Source organism: Anomaloglossus baeobatrachus, chromosome 5 (genome assembly GCF_048569485.1).
Source record: "Anomaloglossus baeobatrachus isolate aAnoBae1 chromosome 5, aAnoBae1.hap1, whole genome shotgun sequence".
NCBI classification, from domain to species: domain Eukaryota; kingdom Metazoa; phylum Chordata; class Amphibia; order Anura; family Aromobatidae; genus Anomaloglossus; species Anomaloglossus baeobatrachus.
This window is the reverse complement of record NC_134357.1, coordinates 399,227,222-399,249,983: the sequence shown is the minus strand read 5'-3', so window position 1 is coordinate 399,249,983 and position 22,762 is coordinate 399,227,222. Positions and strand designations below refer to the sequence as shown.

Below are 22,762 nucleotides of genomic sequence, written 5' to 3'. Positions count from 1 at the left end.
CCCTATTTTGATACCAGCCAGGGTAAAGCCACATGACTGAAGGCTGGTATTCTCAGGATGGGGAGCTCCACGTTATGGGGAGCACCCCAGCCTAACAATATCAGCCAGCAGCCACCCAGAATTGCCGCATCCATTAGATGCGATAGTTCTGGGTCTCTACCTGGCTCTTCCCGAATTGCCCTGGTGCGTTGGCAATCGGGGTAATAAGGAGTTATTGGCAGCCCATAGCTGCCAATAAGTCCTAGATTAATCATTGCAGGCATCTATGAGACACCCCCAATGATTAATCTGTAAGTTACAATAAATAAACACACACAATGAAAAAATACTTTATTTGAAATAAACACTACAAATAACCCGCGTTCACCAATTTATTAAGCCCCAAAAACCCCTCCAGGTCCGGCGTAATCCACGAAGGTCTCTCGTTGCTTCCAGCTCTGCTACATGAAGGTGACAGAAGCGGCAGAAGAACACCGCCGCTCCTGTCAGCTCCACGCAGCAACTGAGGTGAGTCACGCGATCAGCTGAGCTGTTACTGAGGTTACTTGCGGCCACCGCTGGATACTCCAACTGTGACAGCAAGTCGCCTGAGTGACAGCGATGAAGTCACAGGTGAGTTGCGGTCTCGAGTGGAGGATCCAGCTAGCCACGGGTAACCTGAGTGATGGCAACGCTAATCTCGCTGCTCACTGCAGTCACTCAGGGGATTAGCGGTCACCGGTGAGTCCTTCACGGGTGACCGCTAATCAGTTCACGACACAGACAGAGCCGCGGTATGACAATGAAGTCGGGTGAAGTTCACCCGAGTTCATTCTCAGCGCGCGACTCTGTCTGCTGTCAGCGGGTATGCATCAATGACATGATACATCACACACGGACATTTCACATGGACAACACACACACACGTCAGTTAAGGTTCACACGCATACATGGACATTACACACGCACACACGGCTAGCATATGCAGTTCACACAGATGCCACACGGACCTTAAAAACGGACACAAAAACGGGACACGGACCCGAAAAACGGCCAGTAACACACATGCATGCGTGTATTTTCACAGACATGTGAAGGGGGCCTAAGAGATAGACAGTATAAGGTGCTGTTAGACGACTTGCTACTCTACAAATCACAACCACATATTACTTTTCCCTCTCTAATGAAGGAGTTTGAGCAACATGGGAACCTTAGAAACTTCAAGGTTAATTATTCCAAGATGGAATTGTGCCGCCCCTGCAGCTGACCGAACCGCTCGGATTCGGGGGTGGTGATTACTCATGGCTCGAGGGTCTCCAGACCCGGGGGTTAGGGGCCACACTCAAATGGAAAGGGGGTATGTACTTGGGGAGATATAGTTAGTTTGTGACGCCACCCGTGGTGTGCGGTAATTGGGAGTACCGCCGCTGCCGTTGGGAGTACCCGGGGAGATGGAATGGGGCAGCAGGGTGTCGTTGCCCTTCACGGGTAGGGGAAGGCACTGGGACTCTGGAGGGTGCTGTGGGATGCAGGGTGAATGCACAGGCTCGCTGGTTGCAGGGGTTAACTGGGTACTCACTCAGCAAGAAAGCAGATTCTGACAACTGCGTAAACCAAGTCTCTGAGTGCCGCTGTCTCCTGAAGGGAGCTCGTTCAGGTCCTGTCCCCTGCAGCACTGCCTGGTGATCCGTGACCTGCCTCCTGGCACACAATTTAGATTGTCCATTGTGGCCCGGTAGCTTGGAGCTTTCCGGGCCCCGCTCCCCACTGTGGCTAAGTGAGGGAGCCTGCTCTCAGGAGCTCACGCTTGGGATTTCAGTGGGCTGATTGTTAGGAAAGCCCTATCCCCCTCGTTGTGCTAGTGCCCCGATCTCTGAGCTTCGTGGGAACAGTCCAAAAGATCCTGTTCTCCGCAGGTTAATTGCTGGGTCGACTGAAGCTTCTCCCCAACCTAGGGTCCGTGTACCCCGACGTGCCTTCAGTCCCGGACTGGTGATAGGACTGAATAGTCCTGCCAGCATTGAGAAACATGTGATGGTGTCTCCGCAGGCTTTCTTGTTTTGAATATTTCCCAGGGGGCATTGCTCTAGAATCACTGCATTGAGAAACACATGATGGTGTCTTCGCGGTGTTGCATGTTAATCTCCCTAAGGTCAACAATGCTTGCTTAAGTAGTCTTTTACTAGGCATTGCCCCCACTAGCCAGATTCCTACTCCACACTGATGAGGGGCAAATACCCCGAAACGGCTGTCTGTGGATGGATACCATGTTTGGGATAGGTGGTCTCCTTGACTGGAGACTGCCCTTCCCGTGGTTGTTCCTTCCCGGTGAAAGACCTGGCTAGTTTCCTGCCAGCGTTCAGAAACACGTGATGGTGTCTCCGCGGCTTTCTTATTTGCATGGTGATAGGACCAGGCTGCTGACCGTCATCATTGATGGGTTCCAGGCACCTAGCCTCAATCCCCTGCGACCAGGGGTCCGACTCCTCTAGGTCCAGACCACCATCTGCGACCTAGTCTGCTTCTCCCCTGGGAGCTACAACTCCCAGCTTCCTCAGAGCTCCTCACAGCTCTAGGGTTACTACTCGACTCCACTGACACCTCCCACATCCCTGTCTGACCCCTAGGTGGGCAGCCCTATTCCTGCTTAAGCAGCCCACTGGTGTGCCTGACAGGTGTGGTGCAAAGTGTATCTAGGATTTGTGAATACTGGTGGAGACAGCACTGCAGGATAGAGACCCAGAACCATGGGGGTTTGAGCCCTGCACGGGGAGGGCAGATTGTGAAGAACCCTGTGACGACCCGAATAGTCCAGGGCGTCACAAAAGCCCTGAATATCTCTCTGCCGATGGTGGAAGTCCAATTGTCACAAAAATCTTCCCATTCAAATGGCAGTCACAGGCAATTAAGCATTTGGGAATCCATATTCCATCTGACCTCAGTAAACTATACGCGTTAAACTATCAGGCACTTTTAGAGAAAACTCTTCAAGACTCACTATATATGATAAGACCCTATCCTGATTCAGTCGAATAAATACCTTCAAAATGGACATTCTTCCTAGATTTTTACATGTTTTCCAGGCAGTCCCCATCCACTCACCGATGAGTTTTTCAAAACTTTGAGATCTGTGCCGCTTAGGTTTGTTTGGAAACAGGCCAAACCCAGAATTAAAGGGTACTTTACACGCTGTGATATCGCTACCGATATCACTAGTGAGCGCACCCGCCCCGTCAGTTGTGCGACAAGGGCAAATCGCTGCCCATGGCGCACAACATCGCTAACACCCGTCACAGGGACTTACCTTCCCTGAAACGTCGCTCTGGCCGGCGATCCGCCTCCTTTCTGAGGGGGCGGGTCGTGCGGCGTCACAGCGAAGTCACACGGCAGCCGTCCAATAGAAGCGGAGGGGCAGAGATGAGCGGGACGTAACCTCCCGCCCACCTCCTTACTTCCGCAGGTAAGGAGATGTTTGTCGCTCCTGCGGTGTCACACACAGCGATGTGTGGTGCCGCAGGAACAACAAACAACATCGTACCTGTCGCAGCAGCGATATTAAGGAAATGAGTGACGTGTTAACGAGCAACGATTTTTCATGTTTTTGTGCTTGTTGATCGTCACTCATTTGTGTTACACGCTGTGATGTCGGTAATGGCGCCGGATGTGCGTCACTACCGACGTGACCTCGACGATATATCGTTACCGATATCGCAACGTATAAAGCACCCTTAAGTTTTAGACTCTATCTAGATCTAAACAGACGGGGGTGGGTGGGGATTGCTGAATCTCTATTTATACCATCAGGCGGCAGGGTTAGTCAGGCTGTCTGACTGGCAATTCCATGCTAACACAAAACAGTGAGTAGAACTGGAACAAGATTTTTCTTCAGTTCCCCTTAGGAATCTCCCCTGGATTGAAAAATAGGACGAAATACAAATAGCACCATCAGGGATCCTGGTAGAGGCAACTATACAAACCTGGGCTGTCTTGAGAGCAAAAAATATACTAACCAGACCTTATAGCCCACTCATCCCCACATTCTCCAACCCTGAGTTCTCGCCAGCGAACCTGGTGGAGAGGTTTCCCCACTGGCACAGAAGGATTGCGCACTTCTCAAGGTCACCCACATTCCCACGTTGGATGAGGTTCAAGTAACAGAACCCCCCCATGAAATTATCATGGTTTGAGTATGGCCAATTACGGTCCTTCATTGAGAGCTTGAGGGGGGCAGCACTTCTTCCCGATACTGCCCACACCATTTGAAAGCTTAGTTCTCCAGAATTCTCTACCCTCTCATCTGATTTCACTGATATACGGATATCTTAATTAGCACTATAGCCTCTCTGATCCTGATTTTGTTCAGAAGTGGAGAGGGAGTTTTGAACCACTTTCTCAGTGGAGGACAGACAAAAAGCCATTCTCTTCACACACAAAATTTCGGTGGCAGGATACACTCAGGAGCGAAATTACAAGATTCTGACTCGGTGGTACTTATGCCCAACTTAAATTCACAAGTTATTCCCCTCTGTTTCGGACTCATGTTGGCGCTGCGGAACTGAAAAGGGGACAATGTCCCACATTTGGTGGGAGTGTAATAAAATAAGGCCTTTTTGGCCTCCAGTCTTCAGGGCCCATACCAAAATTACGGGTATTCATGTTCAACCCACCCCTAAGGTAGCTATCTTGCTACCAGGCTCTAATGGAACGCAGAAACGGGGTCTTCTCAGATTCTGCTTGACAGCTGCTAAAGCAGTTATTCCTAGGTGTTGGCGTGAACCAGATACTCCACCTTTGGAGGAATGTCTCAGGGAATTTTCACACACAGACCTCATAGAGGAACTCTCTGCTAAGGCTAATGACACCAATAATAACTATATCAAAGTCTGGCAGCCCTGGATCCTTTTCAAGGAGACCCCGGACTTCCTGATGTTACTCGCCTGATGCTCGAACCCCCCGGTCCTACAGGTGTCTCTTTCTCTTTTTCTCTTTATCGCTTTGTCTCTCATTCTCTCATTTTGTTTCACAACACTTGTACCCTGATATTCTACCTCAGGACCCCTTTTCAGCTTCTTGCTTCATGTCTGTATGCCTGACCTATTGTATCTGCCCCCCCACGGTCTTCTTCCCCCTCCTCCCCTCAGTTTCCCCTGCTACTGGTGTGGGGGATAAATGGGGGGAGCTATGAAATACCTGGTAATTTTCATTGGGTAACACTCAGGACCTCCCACCGGTACCGAGAAGCAGACGATGTAGCATCACCAACTTCCTCCAGCCCTTGAGGTGCTTAGTTACCTGAATATATACATGTTCTTCTGTTTATAGTTTGCTGCTGACGTTTATCTCATGTCTAGTCTCATGTAATGTAATGCTTTGCTGAATGTAACTGTTTGTTATCCACTATAGGATCATGGAAGGTCCAGCTTTCCCTATTCTTTTTCTCTGTTTTACCCTGTTGTGTTATTGTAAAAATGCAATAAATCTTGATTAATCATAACTGAGCATAGTCATTTCCTAAAAAGAGTGCAATACATTTTATTTTCTCAATATGACTGAACAGTACTTGCACACCTTGCTTCCAGACCTATGTCACATCCAATCTCATTTTTATTTTTATAATGATAGTTGCTCACATCATCCCGGGTTCTTCATGTCAGGCTACCACCAGGGGGAGCTGGAGCCCTTCACGAAAAGACACTACACAGAGCTGAATCAGCATGGAGGTGGACACACAGTGTGTACTGGAGCACTGCCCTGCAGAGTCAGCCAGAATACAGAGGCCACGGGGTGTGTGGGGGAAGGTCAGGCAGGCCAGGTCATACACAGTACGGTGAGAAAGAAGACTGGAGGAACGAGCAAAAGCGAGATCGAGGTCAGGCCGTGGTCAATACCAGAGGAAGCAACCGAGTGGGGAGGTAGGAGAAGGGGGAACGACTGAGGTTATTGTGGGAAGGAAGGAAGTGGGACGGAACACAGACAGAGCACAGGGGAAGGACGGATCAGGAAACACTTACAGGGGCCATCAATCACAGGCAAAGCAGCGCTAAGCTTATAGCCGGCACTGGTTCACTAGGGATGACAGAATTTAAAGCATCCAAGCACCGGAAGTGAGGCCCGAGAGAAGACTCCGCCCCCTAGCCATGTGGATGGGGAGGTGGAACCATGACACTTCACTTTTCCTTCAACTGCTTTAGACTGTGGTCACTCCAGCATATAACATATGATGATTATCTCATGAGAGAGAATCAGATCCTATATTCTAATGACACTTGGCTCAAACTCTGCTGCAAACGTGAGTAGAGAATGTCACTCACTGTGATCCAATTCTGTTGCATGTGAGAATCGGAGCACAGGTACGAAGATGGAGAGATACATTTTTCCATCCTCAACATTGCCTGTCTCTGCGTATATCACACTGCACTCGGATGATATCCGATTCCAGCCCAACATTTCACTCGCAACCATGGACTTGTATGGGTACGTCTGATCCAATTTGTAGAGGCACTTGCAGCATGCTGCGATCATTTTCTCATGTTAACTCAGCATAAGAAAAAAAATCGTAGATCTGCACTGGCCCATAGTATAGCATAGGTCCACGTGCGATGCGATAAAACATAAGATAGCAGTCGGTCATATTATATACTCCTGTGACATAGCCCTTCCCTTGTGAACACAAACTCCCTATACCCATTGGTGCCACACTCTTGCCTAACAAATAATTATTCTAGGTATAGTTTATCCTTAGTCAGTAACAGTGCCAACATATTGACCCACGCACAATCTTCCTACAAAGAGTAATAAAAAGGCAATGCCCTTGAAAGTAATTTTTGCCCTAGAAAACAACAGTTCATGGCTCTAGCAGTAATTAGTGCCTCATATAATACCCTGAACAAAATATTGCTCAAAAAAATAAGTGTGCCAATCAAAGTACAGCCATAGTGCCAAGCACAGTGCCATAGTGTGCCTTCAGTGTTACTCAGACACAGAACTCCCACAGTGCACCCAGCATAGTGCCCACATAACGCATCTCCCAAAATAATTGTTTGAGTTTCTGTAAACTGTTAAGCAGCATAATCCAAAACTAATACAGACCAATAGTTTACTTATTTATTATGTTTGCTTCTACAACACAACATACTCCACAGTGGTTTATATACAAGTGCATCTCAATAAATTAGAATATCATCAAAAAGTGAATTTATTTCAGTAATTCAATATGAAAAGTGAAACACATGTATTATATAGAGTCATTACACACAGAGGATTCTATTTCAAGTGTTATTTCTGTTAATGTTGATGATTATGGCTTATAGCCATACTGCTACCAAACAATACACAGTGAATGTCAGCACATAAAGTAATAATCATGCAGATAGTGTAATATATTCAAAGCAGTGAGTAAAAAGAACAAACCATCGTTTCATGCACAAAAGGTATTTTCATCTGCATGAAAAATGACAAACCCTTCTATTATGTCTATTCATACATGGTGTTTGGCCAGAAAACAATGACTTGCTGGCATATCAATAGTGCTGACCTCTGTAGTGTAAATGTGACCGGAAGGGTTGTATCACACACCCCATGGTATGCAAAATATACTGTACCAAGGAAAGAAACACAATATGTACTTCATTTTCTCAGCATCTTTAAAAAAAATATTTAGAAGCTCTGCTTTTCCTATGCTAATTAGGGATCGTTATGTTGCGCCCACGGAAGGGGGTACTTGGTCCAGGGCGGTTGCAAATGGAAATGTCACTCTGGTGTCTGTTGCCCGGTCCCGTGCCCTGGGGCATCTTTTGTATAGAGGGGGCATTTACAGTAGGGGTGAAAGTTAGTATACGTGACGCCACCTGCGGGTTGCGGTTAAAGGTGTAGAACCGCCGCTGCTGAATATGGGTACTCCCAGACGTGGTGGTGGTAGCAGCAATAATGTTAGGCCCTCCACAGGTAGGACCGTGCCTGGGAGATGTGAAGGGCAATAACAGAGACCACAACATGTTGTCTTGAACAGTCTCTACTCACTCAGACACTTGGATTACTGGTTCAGGTCCCATGGAGTATCAGTGTCAATGTAGTGACCCAGGTTGCTCTGTCCCCGGCACTCTCTGTTGGTTGGGTCCCCATAGTGTGGAGAATTTGGGGCCCGACTGTCCCTTTTAGGGTTATAGTCTCTTTCTCCATATGGCAGGTAGTGCGGACCCTGTGGGGAGGTAAGTGTCCGAACCCCGATCCTAGTTTACTGCTGATGTCCCAGAATCATTTGGTTCGGTGAAGTCCATGAAGGTGTCCTCACCGTGCAGGTGATTATCAAGCCATGTAAAACTGGTGCCTGATCTAGGGCCCTGTGCCTCGTGTGTGCTCCGGGCCCAGCTGAATCTGTCTGTGCCTGCCCTGGCGACCTCTCTCCCGTGCCCCCGGGTCACTGTTGCATAGACCCAGCTCAGGAACGTCCGCACACCTCACTGTGTGCCACTGACTCCCTGTCCCCTCCCACCAGGCTGACTAATCTCGGGACTCGTGCCTACCTCTAGGCGACCATCCCCTTTCATGGTTAACCCTCTATGCCTGGTGTGGAGTGGAGAACAAGGATTTTGGTTGTGTTTTGGTAGTATTGGCACTGGTACTCCAGGTCCCAGGGGGTAGGTCCTGCATCCCCAAGAGGATGCAGTTCCTTGTAGTGCCCTGAATGGCTCAAGGGTGCTACAGTTACTTTCCCCAAACTAGTCGATCCTCTTACCATGTTGTCACGCCCCATCCATCAAGACAATGATTCCTATGCATAGAGGTGTGGTCAGGTACCCTTGAAGCTCATCTAGTACGCAGACCATACTGATGTCAATGGTTTTGAATGATCTGAATTGACACTTGAGTACCTCTCACATCCCTTAAATGTGCCTGGAGTTGTGTGCCAGTTCCGAAGGGCATTGCTCACAATGAAGAGGTTATCAGTGATGGATGTGGCCAAAACATGTCCAATTCTATGCCTTTCTGTGACTCCTTTAGGCTCTCCGTATTTATGTTGCAACCTGCTGATGACACTCTAAGCTCAGTGGCCACGTCCTTCTAAGAACATCAAACACTTGTTGTGAATTTTGCCATCAAGCTCCTTGTTAGAGAACAGCAAGTTGTGCAAAAAGTACTGAAACATGGAACAATTGGACATGTGCATTGAAAAACTTAGAGGAGGTCACATTAAAGGCAACCTGTCAGATGCAATATGCACCCAGAACCACAAGCAGTTCTGGGTGCATATTGCTAATCTCTGCCTAACTGTCCCTGTATACACTAGCATAGAAAAAGAGATCTTTAGAAAAAGTACTACTAAAGATCTTATATCATATGCAAATGAGGACAGCGACTAGTCGTAAGGGCGTTACGTCCCCCAACTAGCCGCCCTCTTATCATGTTAGTACTCTAACAGGGGCGTATTAACATGCTATTCAATTCAGCATCACCAGCGCTGACAAGCGGACCTGTGTCCATGGAACGCTGTGCTGAATGCCCCGCACTTCCGGTCATGCGCAGTATGATGCCATGTGTACATTTAGTGCGCATGACCGGAAATTCCAGACATTCAGCTCAGCGTTCACCGCGAACACAGGTACATGCTTCACCGCTGGTGATGCTGTATTGAATAGCATGTTAGCACGACCCTGTGGGTGTACTAATATGATAAGAGGGAGGCTAGTCGAGGGAAGTGACGCCCTTGTGACTAGTCACTGGCCTCGTTAATATATGATATAAGATCTTTAGAAATACTTTTTCTAAAGATCTCTTTATCTATGCTAGTGTATACAGGGACAGTTAGGCAGGGATTAGCTATATACACCCAGAACTGCTCGTGGTTCTGGGTGCATATTGCACCTGACAAGTTGCCTTTAAGTTCCACTGGAAAGGTTACAGTGCATTTTAGGATCATCCTGAAATTTCACTAGAAAGCTAAATATCTCTAACTTTTTGTGAATAGTGTATATGGTGGTGTGGGCCAACTAATGTTCAGGGTCAGGGGAGATGTCAATTATACATGTCTAATTTCAGACTACTGATTGCATTGTTCTCCCGGAGACAAGCTGCTGGTAGAGATGTCTGTTGGAGACATAGATGAGCAAGCGCTTGTGTATGGGAGAAACAGCTGAGATCTAGTGTGTATGGCTGGCTCTATGCATCTCCATGGTTGCTGACTGCAATAAAACCTCTGTCTTGTCTGATCCTGTAGTTATATTGCTTTCAAGTCTTCTACATCCTTTTAAACTACTAGTTGTACTTTATAGGGGATTGCCTTATCATAGACAACTCTTGTCATTTCCACCAAATTGATCTGGCTGGATATAAGGACAAGGAATATCTTCCCAGACAACCCCTTTAGGCTAATAAATAAGAAAGATGTACATTTCATTTGACTGCAGGAGTGTACCTATGGTGTTTCGCCTGTAATGTGTGTTTCCCGCCACTGTGGGACTTGCTAACTGCTGATCTATTGGGTTCATCAAACTACTTGCATCCCCACAGGAATACTAATGATGCTACTGAATCCATTAAAAATCAAGTTTATTACATGCTCAATAAAAACATAACAATAACAACGGGCATAGCAGGGCAAAAGAGACTGCAAAATATAACTGTCCAGAACTGGGGAGGGGTGGGTGGAGAAAATCGCAATCTATGGTAAGGTAAATGCGAACCATAGTGACATCTATGAGCATATATCCTATGGTATTTCTATTTCTTGTATATGATCAAATGCCTGAACCATAAGTTGATATACCGCCAGGCTATAATGTCAAATCATAGTAATCCCACAGGGATCAGTAAAAAGGGTTTCTAATATAAAGTAGAATACAAAAGTGTTATACAAAGTAACTAAAGAAACCCCCTGAACTCCGTGACATAATATGGGTCATATGATCCCCTGAGGTCCGGTATAGCAATGCACCTCCACTAAAGAGAATGGCACTGTGACCAAATTGCCATCCCGGTCCGGATAGATAACTGAACCCAATTGTCGCGGGCGGAGGTTGGGACACTGCGCTCTCCCACTGCTCGGGTCCGGCTGCTGCTGCGGCTGCTGCTGCTGCTCGGTGGTGGCTCAAGCGGTGGGCCGGATCCCGGGGACTCGAGCGGCGCTCCTCGCCCGTGAGTGAAAGGGGGTGGTTTGGTTTAGGGATATTGTCCGTGACGCCACCCACGGTTGTGGTGATTTTGGTGACACCACCGCTGCTCTGGACGGGGATCCCGGGAGCGGTGACAGGGAGCAGCTTGGTTGTTAGTCCTCCTCTCCGTGGGTAGGGGGTTGGTTGTCCCGGGGCCCGGTGATGGGGTAGGGATGAATGGCAGGCAGGTTACGGGGCCTGGTGAGGTGCAGGGTCGCGGGGGCAGCGCTGTGCCGCACGCTGGTACTCACTCAGCCCAATGATGGAGACACAGTTCTCGGTAAAACACTCGGCTGGATGGACGGGTCCCACAGACGGCTGCGGTGTTGTTGCTCCCGGCAGGTTGGTGGTAACTGCCTTTCCCTGCACCTAAGTTGACTGTACGGTTCCAATGGGTTCCCACCGGTAACCCGCTCCCCGGCTTGGATATGGGCCGGAGGAGCCCCTTTTTGCCCACAGGCGCTGGCCCTGGGAAACGGTTGCCTTGGCGGTGGCGGTGTCTCCCTCACTTGGTTGGACTGTTGCCTTCTGTCGGGACTTGACTGTTTGGAAACCCAGGAGGTCCCCTTTACTAACGGATTCGGCAAATTCACGGCGACTCGAAGCCTTGCCGGGGTCCGAAAAGCCCCTGCCAGATGGTGCTGGCTTTTCTTTGTGTACCGGTCCGGTACCGCCGGGCCACCGCCCGTCCACGGTCCTTACGGTAGACTCGGATAGGCCACTCCTGCAGACGGTCACCACCGTCTGCCAACCTTGCTGATCTGTCCGGGCCACACACCCGGACCAACTTCAGGCTGCTCAACTACTACTTCCTTCTGATCACTTTCACTACCAAACTCAATCTGCCTGGTTTTCCCGCCTCCAGGACTGTGAACTCCTCGGTGGGCGGGACCAACCGCCTGGCCCACCCCCTGGTGTGATCATCAGCCCCTGGAGGAAGGCAACAAGGGTTGTGTTCTGACCTTCATGTGCCTGCTTGGAGTGTGGGGTGTGTTGGTGTTGTTCTCTGTGGCCCCTGGCTTGTCCAGGGCGCCACAAAATCACCATAAGAAAATTGCATAACAGTTATTAAACAAATATCAAGGCACAAACCTGACCAATAGATAGCTGTATCTCAACATCCCATCGCGCTTCAACGCGTTTCACTTGGATTCATCAGGAGGCAGGCGCATTGTATGCCCAGTGCATAGCGAGGTCTATACTTTTTTATCCAGGTATCTGGGCGACAGAAGCTCATAAAGGACTATTACCGAGGGGTAATTGTAACTTTCTACAGTTTCCATAGCTTCCTCCTTATATGCCCATCATTATTGGTGGCCTGGCAAACAGTAGGGGGCATATGTTGAGGTTAAAAACAGCGGCGACTCAGATTCAGTGGGTTTACTCTCATTCCATGGCCAATGAAGACAATTTTATAACGTTTATATTGGTTTTGCTTTGAAATTGTTTTTGGGCTTCTGTCAAGGTCTGATATGAAAAGTGTCATTGCCTTTGTGGTTGAGTATTTAAGAGATTTAAGATGTGACAAGAGGTTTATAATTTTTGTATCCTGTAATTTATGGCATTTTTTTTTCTTGAAGATAAACAGCGTGAAGCTGACGAACTCTGGACTCCACTTAGACATTGAGAACACAAAGCTAACAGTGGACGGCTTCAAAGCTAAGTAAGTGTCCATTGTCTTCTCCATTTGTCTCATCTCAACTTGGACATGACATTTCCAGGAGGGATTTTCCGGTCGTTGATTCCTATATTATTCCCAATTACCCTTACCCGGTATCAATAATATCACGGACACTGCTTGCGACTTGGTAAAAAATCGCCACAGCAGCCCTTTATTGCCTATTGTTTACACACTAACACAAGGGGGCGCCGTCCAACGGGCGTCCCCAACATTTAACAATAGGTAATACCATAATAATAATAATACAGTACGTAATACAATACGTAACCCTGGGTAGGCCCGGTCCAGAAACCACCTTCCACCACCAAAACATGATCCCTGGCCGCAACACACACCGGGCCGGAGATGAGGTATGAATCACCTACGGATCAAAACCCCCACCTTGCAGGACCCATGCCTGCAAGATCCTTGTAACCGGAGCCACTATATCCTACAAGTGACTCTCCAATCAAATAACATTATCCGTTAAACCGCCTCTGGACCAGACCTACCCCCGCCATAAGTCCGGTCCAGAAGCCATACTCCACCACCAAAACACAGTCCCTGGCCGCAACACACTGACCCAGAGATACGAGGCATTAATCACCTACAAATCAATACCCCAACCTTACAGGACCCCATGCCTGCAAGATCCCTGTAACCAAAGCCACAGTATTCCGCAAGTGACCCTCCAATCACACAAACCTTCAGAAACACGATCCCTGGCCGCAACACACCGACCCAGAGATACGAGGCATTAATCACCTACGGATCAATACCCCAACCTTGCAGAACCCCATGCCTGCAAGATCCCTGTAACCAAAGCCACTATATCCTACAAGTGACCCTTCAATCACACAACCGTCAGAAACACGATCCCTGGCCGCAACACACTGACCCAGAGATGGGGGCATTAATCACCTACGGATTAAACCCCCCCCAAGAAGCATCAAGTATCAACCGTGTCTCAAAACCTTACATTCCTCTTTGTTACGAGGGGGACCCGGGGAAGCGTGCCAAGATGGGGAATGGACAGCTTCCGCCGGTCAAGGTCCACTGTGCGGTGTAAGGGACCGCTGCTATGGTGGGTGAAGAGTGAGCGGGTTGCTGCTAGCGATCGTCTGGAATGTCACAGACGATCTATGTACACCGGTCTGCGCTAACCCGTGTGGGTTGTATGGCAGGGATCACACGGCTCGGTGTACCTGTTGCACGGGGAAGCACAGAGGTGCCCACGCACGTGTGCCAGTGGAAGTCACGAGAATATGACACGAGGGTAGCACAGAGGTGCCCACGCACGTGTGCTTTCAATAACCAGGTGAGTCCAGTGGAGACTCGAGGAGCTCACCTGGGACAGGAACACGGCCTGTAGAAGGAGCTACTGCCGGAGCAGCAAGGCAGGGACACGGCCTGCAAACCAGGTGCTGCCTAAGCAGCAAGGGCCAAGCCCACAGAAGAAGATAATGCCTGAGCAGTGGCGTGGCAGCACGCTGCCAGACATCCAAACATAGAAGGACGGTCACGCGCCGCCATGATGGCAGGAGGAGCTTTTAAGGAGGTGTAGCTCCAGCCAAGGGCGGGCGCGAGGCGGAGATGACGGACTTGACCCAATCAGGATCCACGACATCCCAGCCTGGCCAGTCAGGATTCACCACGTCACCAGCCTTGTCATCAAGCCGTGTGACGTCAGTGGGCGAATCAGGATCCACCAAGCATAGCACATGCTCACCCTCCTGCCTCTGGGAAATAGAGGCGGGATCCTCGGTCTCACAATGTGTAGAGATAACGGGAGTCTCACTGCTTCCCTGAGCAGCAAATCTCTGCTCATTGCGCAACCTCACAGACCTTCGAGGCTGCTGAGCAGGAGGAGCTGTGGCAGGCAAGGAATGGGAGACCGCCTCATTTCTTGCAACAGGAGTACCACTAGGTGTCACCCTTGTGCTGCCTCTCTGAGGAGGTTTCTCCTGCACTCTGCGCAGTCTGGCAGACCTTCGGCGCTGCGGAGCAGGAGCGCTCGTGGCAGGCAAGGAGACTGTCTCATTCCTTGCCACAGGAGAGCCACGAGGTGTAACACCTCTTTACCTCCAACTCAATATTATCCCCGGCTGCAACCTCCAGCCCAGACATATGAGGCATCAATCACCTACGGATCAATCCCCCATGTGCATAACAGTAACTGTGACCTCAAAAACCTTAAAGCCCGTTAGCGACTTTAATCCAACAACGTCCCCGGCTGCAACCAGCCCAGAGATAAGAGGTATTAATCACCTACGGATCAAAACCCCTATGCCTTGCAGAACCACGTGCTTGCACTGCACTTGGATCCAGAACCATGACCCCAACCAATGACTCCTCCTGCGATTACCATTTCACCAAAATGGATCACTGACCATAACAATGGTCCCATATTTAAATGAGGTAAAAGTCACCAAAGGAGTAATACCCTTACCCAAACCAAAAACTCCCGTACTTTCAATTACCTATCACCTGGGGCACTGTAGCCACCTGTGACTCCCTAGCAACCATCAACTCCTTAATATATAATCCTTGGCAACAACCCTGACCCATATATAAGGCATTGATCACCAACGGAGCAATACCTCCTCCCTGCAGACAACCTTGTACCTGCAGGTCACCAGTAACCGGAGCCACTGTACCTTCCCCAGTGGCTCTCCATCCAAACACCAGTAACAATTAGAGCTCCTCTGGACCAGACCTACCCCCGCTGCTGTGACAAAGGACATAATCCCCATTATTTATGCTGATCATACACATATACATCATACATATCATATACATATACATATATTCCCACATTACCCCCATCTTATTCACCCACTTACAAGAATCCCAAATGACAATATACATCACAATCCACAAAGAAATATATATTTTTTTTTTATTATTATTTTATACACGACACTTTCTCCAATCCTTTCTGTTCTCATTTTTTTTTTGTAACGGCTCTTAAAATTGAATAATTATACATCCATATAAACACCAATAATAACAATACACAATAGAAGGGAGGGTGGGTGGGAAGCTGTCATCCAGGAAGTGCAAGAGGAGGTAATTGACTCCCACCTCCTATTATATACACCATGAAGCTCCCTCCTTTCCTACCACCACACTCCACCCCCTAACCAATCACCTTCTTTTCCTCATTCCTAAACGAACCAACACTGTTTAACCCCATCAACTCCCTACCCTCCGGGCTGTCATGTCGCCCCTACACCCTATGGGTTCCATGGTTTTCTAGACATTTCCAGGAGGGATTTTCCGGTCGTTGATTCCTATATTATTCCCAATTACCCTTACCCGGTATCAAAAATATCACGGACACTGCTTGCACCTTGGTAAAAAATGGCCACAGCAGCCCTTTATTGCCTATTGTTTACACACTAACACAAGGGGGCGCCGTCCAACGGGCGTCCCCAACATTTAACAATAGGTAATACCATAATAATAATAATACAGTACGTAATACAATACGTAACCCTGGGTAGGCCCGGTCCAGAAACCACCTTCCACCACCAAAACATGATCCCTGGCCGCAACACACACCGGGCCGGAGATGAGGTATGAATCACCTACGGATCAATACCCCCCACCTTGCAGGACCCATGCCTGCAAGATCCTTGTAACCGGAGCCACTATATCCTACAAGTGACTCTCCAATCAAATAACATTATCCGTTAAACCGCCTCTGGACCAGACCTACCCCCGCCACAGAACAGGCCACGTGACACCTTGCGTGGCTTGGACCCCCACACACCCAACGCTTGCTCCCCCAACTTGCAAGCCAAACCAACCATTAAAACCTTTTCATCCATCACTTAAACTCTGAGCATCCAATATATGCACCAGCCAGCGTACTCAGTCCACCTTACTGCACCGCACTCCCCTGATCCTTGGTGGCAGGAGCCACCGGGTCCCTCTGACGGCAACTCAGGCCCACCGGCACACCATGCCACAAGCTCCAAAATTATACCGGAATCCACACCATGCCCCGCTGGCCTTATTATAACGAATTAAATGCAGTACCGACTGTACCATCGTCGTCCCCAGTACCGACCAAAGAACCACTGTACAGTCACCCTGCTCCTCCTCCTGTCTCCAGCTGAATTCAACCACCACTGGGGTTGAGATACAACAACAGGATGACACTCACACTGCTTATGCTACTGGGTCACTTCGCACCCCAAACCTAGTTCTCCCAGGAAACCGCTAAAGGGAAACCCCGCTGTAAAACGACTGCAATCCATAGCCTTGAAATTTCCCCTACAGCTGACCTTGCAGATTCCCCAGAGCCAAATATCACTACCGGTCTCCCCTGACCAATTTATTCCGCCATCACACCCTCTGACAACAACAGAGGCTCGAGCTGTCTTCCCCAGAAAATCCCAAAATCTTCCCACATTTTCAACTACCACACTAATGGACCTTCTTCATCCGAAATCAGGCCCACTTAATTTCCACGAGGCCCACACGGCCTAACGGAACCATGCCCCACCCCAAAATTAACACGGCCTCAAAAAACAAAACAACCGCAACCATCGCCCTGTACCCCTTACTGAGGTAAAGATATTGAAGCATTACCTTCGATCCCAAGGTCCCCAACAACACCTCCAACCATAATGCACAGTCCGCTTGCCTCCGCAAACCGGACCACGACAAGCTCCCTGTACTACAATGCCCACCGGAAAATTGCAGCCACACCACTGGCCCGATTGACTCCATATGCAACTATGGGAATCGGGAGACACAACTTTACCAAACACCATGTCCGGGCCTTTCGATCTCAAGGAAAAACCTTGTGACACACAACCCCCTTTGAGCTCTCATATTACACCCCAAGATAAATTAAAACCTTGGCCACACCATAGTATCCGCTCAAAGCCGACCACCGAGGGGCGTACCACTATTTTCCCGTAACGCACAACTGCACCTTCAAACCAAATACCTTCGTGCCGTGAGACCGGAGCACTACAACTCCCTAAGCAAACCCTTACCCAGATGCCCATACCTACCACCGGGCCAAGCATTCCCTTTTTTTTGTTTTTTAAATTGTATATGAATATAAAATAGACTCCACCAGCCCACAGATGCCAGGAGTCCACCCATGCAAAACACCCAATAATACCAGATGGCCCTAAGCTATCCGACTTACACTCTATGCACCACAAGTACCCAATCCTCTAGTCCAAACCAAAACTCGCATAGTCCCCACCCGTAATCACGGCTGTCCGAAGAACTCCATTATTCCGTCCACAGCCCACCATTGCTGATTAACCGAGTTCACCCACAGCAGCCCAAAGCTGCCCAGCACCTACATTAACACCAATTCAGTCACGCTGGACTCAACATTCCTCCCAGCACCAACTTCCACAATGGGATAACATGCTGACTAGCCACAAATTAACCCCATGTTACCATTGATGCGGTTGCAAACCTACAAACCCATTACAGCAACCAACACCTCACCTTCTCCTACATTTCCGCTCTCCTTTATTCCCTTATCCACAGCAACCCTCGCGCTATACCGGGGCCCCGCACCTACACATCACTCACAAAAACCCCCTGAAAACTCCCCGCACACACCGTACCTCGGGACCCCTCGCCCCTTTACCTTACCCACCATAATTCATCCAATAAGAACCACCATGCATCAGAAGATTAATAATGAAACATCCCAGCAAACCTTCAATAACTGCGCCGTCTCACCCGCTCGCATGTGCTGCAATCATCAGCACCCTTAACCAAGTCTCACAAGACCTAAACTGCGGCAAACGCCAAACCTCGCCATCCCCAACCTGAAACTGTAACCACCGGACCTGACGCCACCTGCACCCTCACGGCCCCGCTGCCATGAGACCACCCCGTCCGTAACTCTGCCCCTGGCCTCCAGAACATGAACCCACACCTCCCAGGGACCACGGCACCAACCGACCTATGAACTAACCACATGCTCCAAACCCCCCCAGCTGCTACCCATATCTCCAGACACTACTCCACTATAGCGACTGTCCCCCCACCACTACAAAAAGGCTGAAACTTAAATTGATTACAGCGCCAGGCTGCCTCCAGAGGACAGCCTCAGATCAGCCGTCACCGTCCTTTTCGCCAGTCGTCCGTCGCTGATCCCGGGACAGTCCCTCAAGCTGCAGCCACCGAATGCCCGCCGGGTTCGCCCCCTGACGCCAGGAGCACCGTGTCCACATGCCCTGTTTGGGCCGATTGTCGCCTCCACAATGCTGGGCACTCCCCTCCTGGGGGAAGCCGCTACTGATGAGAGCTGCACCCTTGTCCCAATGCCTGCTCCAGGATAGACAGCAGGCCTCATGTCTCCTCCTCGTCGCCACCTGCTGTGCCCAGTCCTCCGGTCCCAATGATCCAGCCACACAGGTGAGGTGACCCTGCAGGCGCCTCCTGTCTCCTCCTCACTGCCGCCTACTGCGCCCAGTCCTCCGGTCCCGATAATCCAGCCACACAGGTGAGGTGACCCTGCAAGCGCTTCCTGTCTCCTCCTCGCCGCCTGCTGCGCCCAGTCCTCCGGTCCCGATAATCCAGCCACACAGGTGAGGTGACCCTGCAGGCAGCCGTCCTCCGCCCCCCCGCGAAGGGAGGGGGGGGGTGTTGTCCATCCACCGCCGCTGGGCGCGCTCCCGGCCGGGAGCGGCCACATCGCTCCAAAATCCAGCTCGAGGCCTCACACCGGAAGTAGGCCCCCGGGCTGGACACGCCCCCTTTTCGGCCATCGCGGCCCTGCAGGAGATTCCTCCCGACAGCCAGAGCGGGCGCAGCAAGCTACCGCCGCCCGCCCAGCTGCGGAGGGTCCCCACAGGAGTGGGGGCTCTCACGTTGTCCTCCTCACCCCCACCTTCCCCAAAAGACCCCGGCGAGTCCTGAAACTGCCAGCACTACAGCAAAGAGGGGGGTGGGGGGAGGGGAAGGTGCCGAGGAGACACCCAGGCAGCCTGGGTGTGGGACTGCACTGCCTGGGCGCCCTGCACCGCCATGCTGACCAGATCCGAGGATTCCTCAGGACATCATGATGTAGGTTCCCCAGCCCGTCCAAGCTGCAGATCTGCGATGTCCTGATCCATCAGGCTGGATGTCATGATGGAGGTTTCCCAGCCCGTCCAAGCTGTCATCCAGGAAGTGCAAGAGGAGGTAATTGACTCCCACCTCCTATTATATACACCATGAAGCTCCCTCCTTTCCTACCACCACACTCCACCCCCTAACCAATCACCTTCTTTTCCTCATTCCTAAACGAACCAATACTGTTTAACCCCATCAACTCCCTACCCTCCAGGCTGTCATGTCGCCCCTACACCCTATGGGTTCCATGGCTTTCTAGTTTGACTACACAAGCACCCAATTTTGTGCTGAAATGCCCCAATCACTGGGTTTTAGCATCACTATGGATCCTAGCTAGTGGATAGTTAACAAATGACTACATGACCTCACTGCAAACTGTTGTAGCCTATAACCATGAAGGAATACAATTATGCATAGGAGCTGTATACACACAACGGTACATTTATGGTCACTGGAAAATTTGTAATGCATTTTTCATTAGTTTAATTAATGCAAACTGTTGAGTACAATAAATATTTCTAGAGGGCATTTTCATTTTGAGTTGTTTTTCTATTAAACTTTTAGGTATGATGCTGAACTGGCCACACGTCTGACTATAGAAGCCGATATGAAAAAATTAAAGACAAGTAGCGATGATCTGGACTTGCAAAAACGGTGTCTGGAAGCAGAGCTGCAGATCCTAAGTAATGAGCTGGAAAACCTTAGGAAAGACCACATAGAGGTACTGGAAACTACACCTCAGAGCAGCATTCATTTCTACCTTTTATAATTGCACAGATAGGAAAGGATATAATAACCTTACCTGTAGTTCTGAGTTTCCTAAAGCTTCTGGTTCATGAACAAAATAAATTTGCAGAATGTCATTTTGTGTTGTGACATGCCCGCAGCGGGGCCTGGGGTGACTCGTTACCGGGCCGGCTTTCTGCTCCTGGGACGCCGCGGTGGCGAGGCCCGGTTCCGAGACCCCGGCAGTATCGTTTAGTAAATAGGAAGAGGATGATGACAGTTTATTTGTGATGCCACCTGTGGTATACGGCAAATTAGGTGCTGCCGCTGCTGGATGGGGACCTCTGGGGCAGATGGTGACGCAGCTTGGTTGGTTTAGCTCTCCACAAGTAGAGCTGGGCCCCAGGGCAGATAAGGGGTATTAGTAGTAGGCGATGGCGGGGTTTGCAGGGCGGAAGGAGCAGATGAATAACCGAGCGACACAGGAATGCAGTGTCAAGATTTTTACTCACTGTAGCAGGTTCCAAGGTAAAACAACATGCCAGTGACCGCCTTTGGAGTGCTGGGGTTTCACTGTGATGGGCTCCAGCCGATCCCAGGTAGTTCGGAGGTCGAGTTCGGTGCACCTTTCTAATGTGTACCTTCCCTGGTCGTCTTCCTGCATTTACTTCTCCCTCCTGCTTTGCGCCTGCACACACAGAGCGCTGAGCCGGTGCCCGCGGACCCTTTTAGGTGGCATGAAGCTCTATCCCTTGGTCTTTTGGGGTCACATTCAAGCAAATTAATGTGCGGATGTGGCCTCGGTGCTTGCAGTCACCCCAGCCTCTGGTTGTACTAGCGCAGTCCCCAATTTGCAGCCAAATCCTTCCACCCAAAGATTGTATGTGGAACAAGGCCACAGGAGGATGTTGCACTTCCCAAGGTCAGTAGGACCCCTTCTGTCTTGCGCCTTGGTCGTGCTGCGCCAGCTCCAGACCGCAGGTCTTTCCTACTTCACTGCTCCTTCCAACTCTCTGACTTTCTCCACACTCCGCTACTGTGTGTACCCACTCCTAAGACTCCCCCCCCTGGCCTAGCTTTGGGTTTAACAGGTCCTTGCCATGTCTGATGAGGTGTTGCTGAGTGAGAGTGTTGTATTTTTTGTGAACCGGTGGATGACCTCCTCCATACCTAGGTTGGAATACCATACCTCTGGAAGAAATGCAGTACCTCTGTGGCGACTGAAGCCTCAGGGGTGCCACAGTTACAAATCAGTTCCAGATTTGTGGTAGATTTTTCCCCATTAAACTTAGGGCAGCTTTGCACGTTGCAACATCGCACATGCGATGTCGGTGGGGTCAAATCGAAAGTGACGCACTTCCGGCGTCACTTTCGAGATCGTAGTGTGTAAATGCTAGATGATACGATTAACGAGCGCAAAAGCGTCGTTATCGTATCATCGTTGCAGGCTCCGACTTTTTCATAATTATGCTGCAGCGACAGGTAAGATGTAGTTCCTCGCTCCTGCGGCTGCACACATCGATGTGTATGAAGCCGCAGGAGCGAGGAACATCACCATACCTGCCACCGGCGGCTATACGGAAGGAAGAAGGTGGGCGGGATGTTTACATCCTGCTCATCTCCGCCCCTCCGCCGCTATTGGCCGCCTGCCGTGTGACATCGCTATGATGCCGCACGGCCCGCCCCCTTAGGAAGGAGGCGGGTCGCCGGCCACAGCGACGGTCGCAGGTCAGGTGAGTGCATGTGAAGCTGGCGTAGCGATAATTTTCGCTACGCCAGCTATCACAAGATATCGTACCTGCGACGGGGGCGGGGACTATCGCGTGTGACATCACAGCATCGGCTTGCGATGTCGCAACGTGCAAAGCCCGCCTTAGTGTATTATTCAAAATCTGTAACAAACACTATTTATTTTGAATTTTATTGTGGATTACGTGTCAAAAAGCAGCAAATCTGAAACTCATGCAAAAACACTTTGTAAGGCCTCTTTCACACGTCAGTGATTCTGGGACGTTTGTGCTTTTTTTTAAACGTACCAGAATCACTGACATACGCAGACCCATTATAATGAATGGGTCTGCTCACACGTCAGTGATTTTTCACTGCACATGTCTCCGTGCGGTGTACCCGCGTGTGCGTGATTGCC

The 22,762-nt window shown here is 49.8% G+C and overlaps 1 protein-coding gene across 3 annotated transcripts in view; it reads left to right on the top strand.

Annotated features, from left to right (window-relative positions):
- The window catches only part of LOC142310204 (keratin, type I cytoskeletal 13-like), a 100,529-nt gene that overhangs the window by 26,264 nt on the left and 51,503 nt on the right, over nt 1–22,762 (top strand). For all 3 annotated transcript variants that reach the window (XM_075347692.1, XM_075347691.1, XM_075347690.1), the window contains 2 exons: nt 12,707–12,789; nt 20,455–20,611. In XM_075347692.1, coding sequence (XP_075203807.1) covers nt 12,707–12,789; nt 20,455–20,611 — 240 coding nt within the window. The remainder of the gene's footprint in view (nt 1–12,706; nt 12,790–20,454; nt 20,612–22,762) is intronic.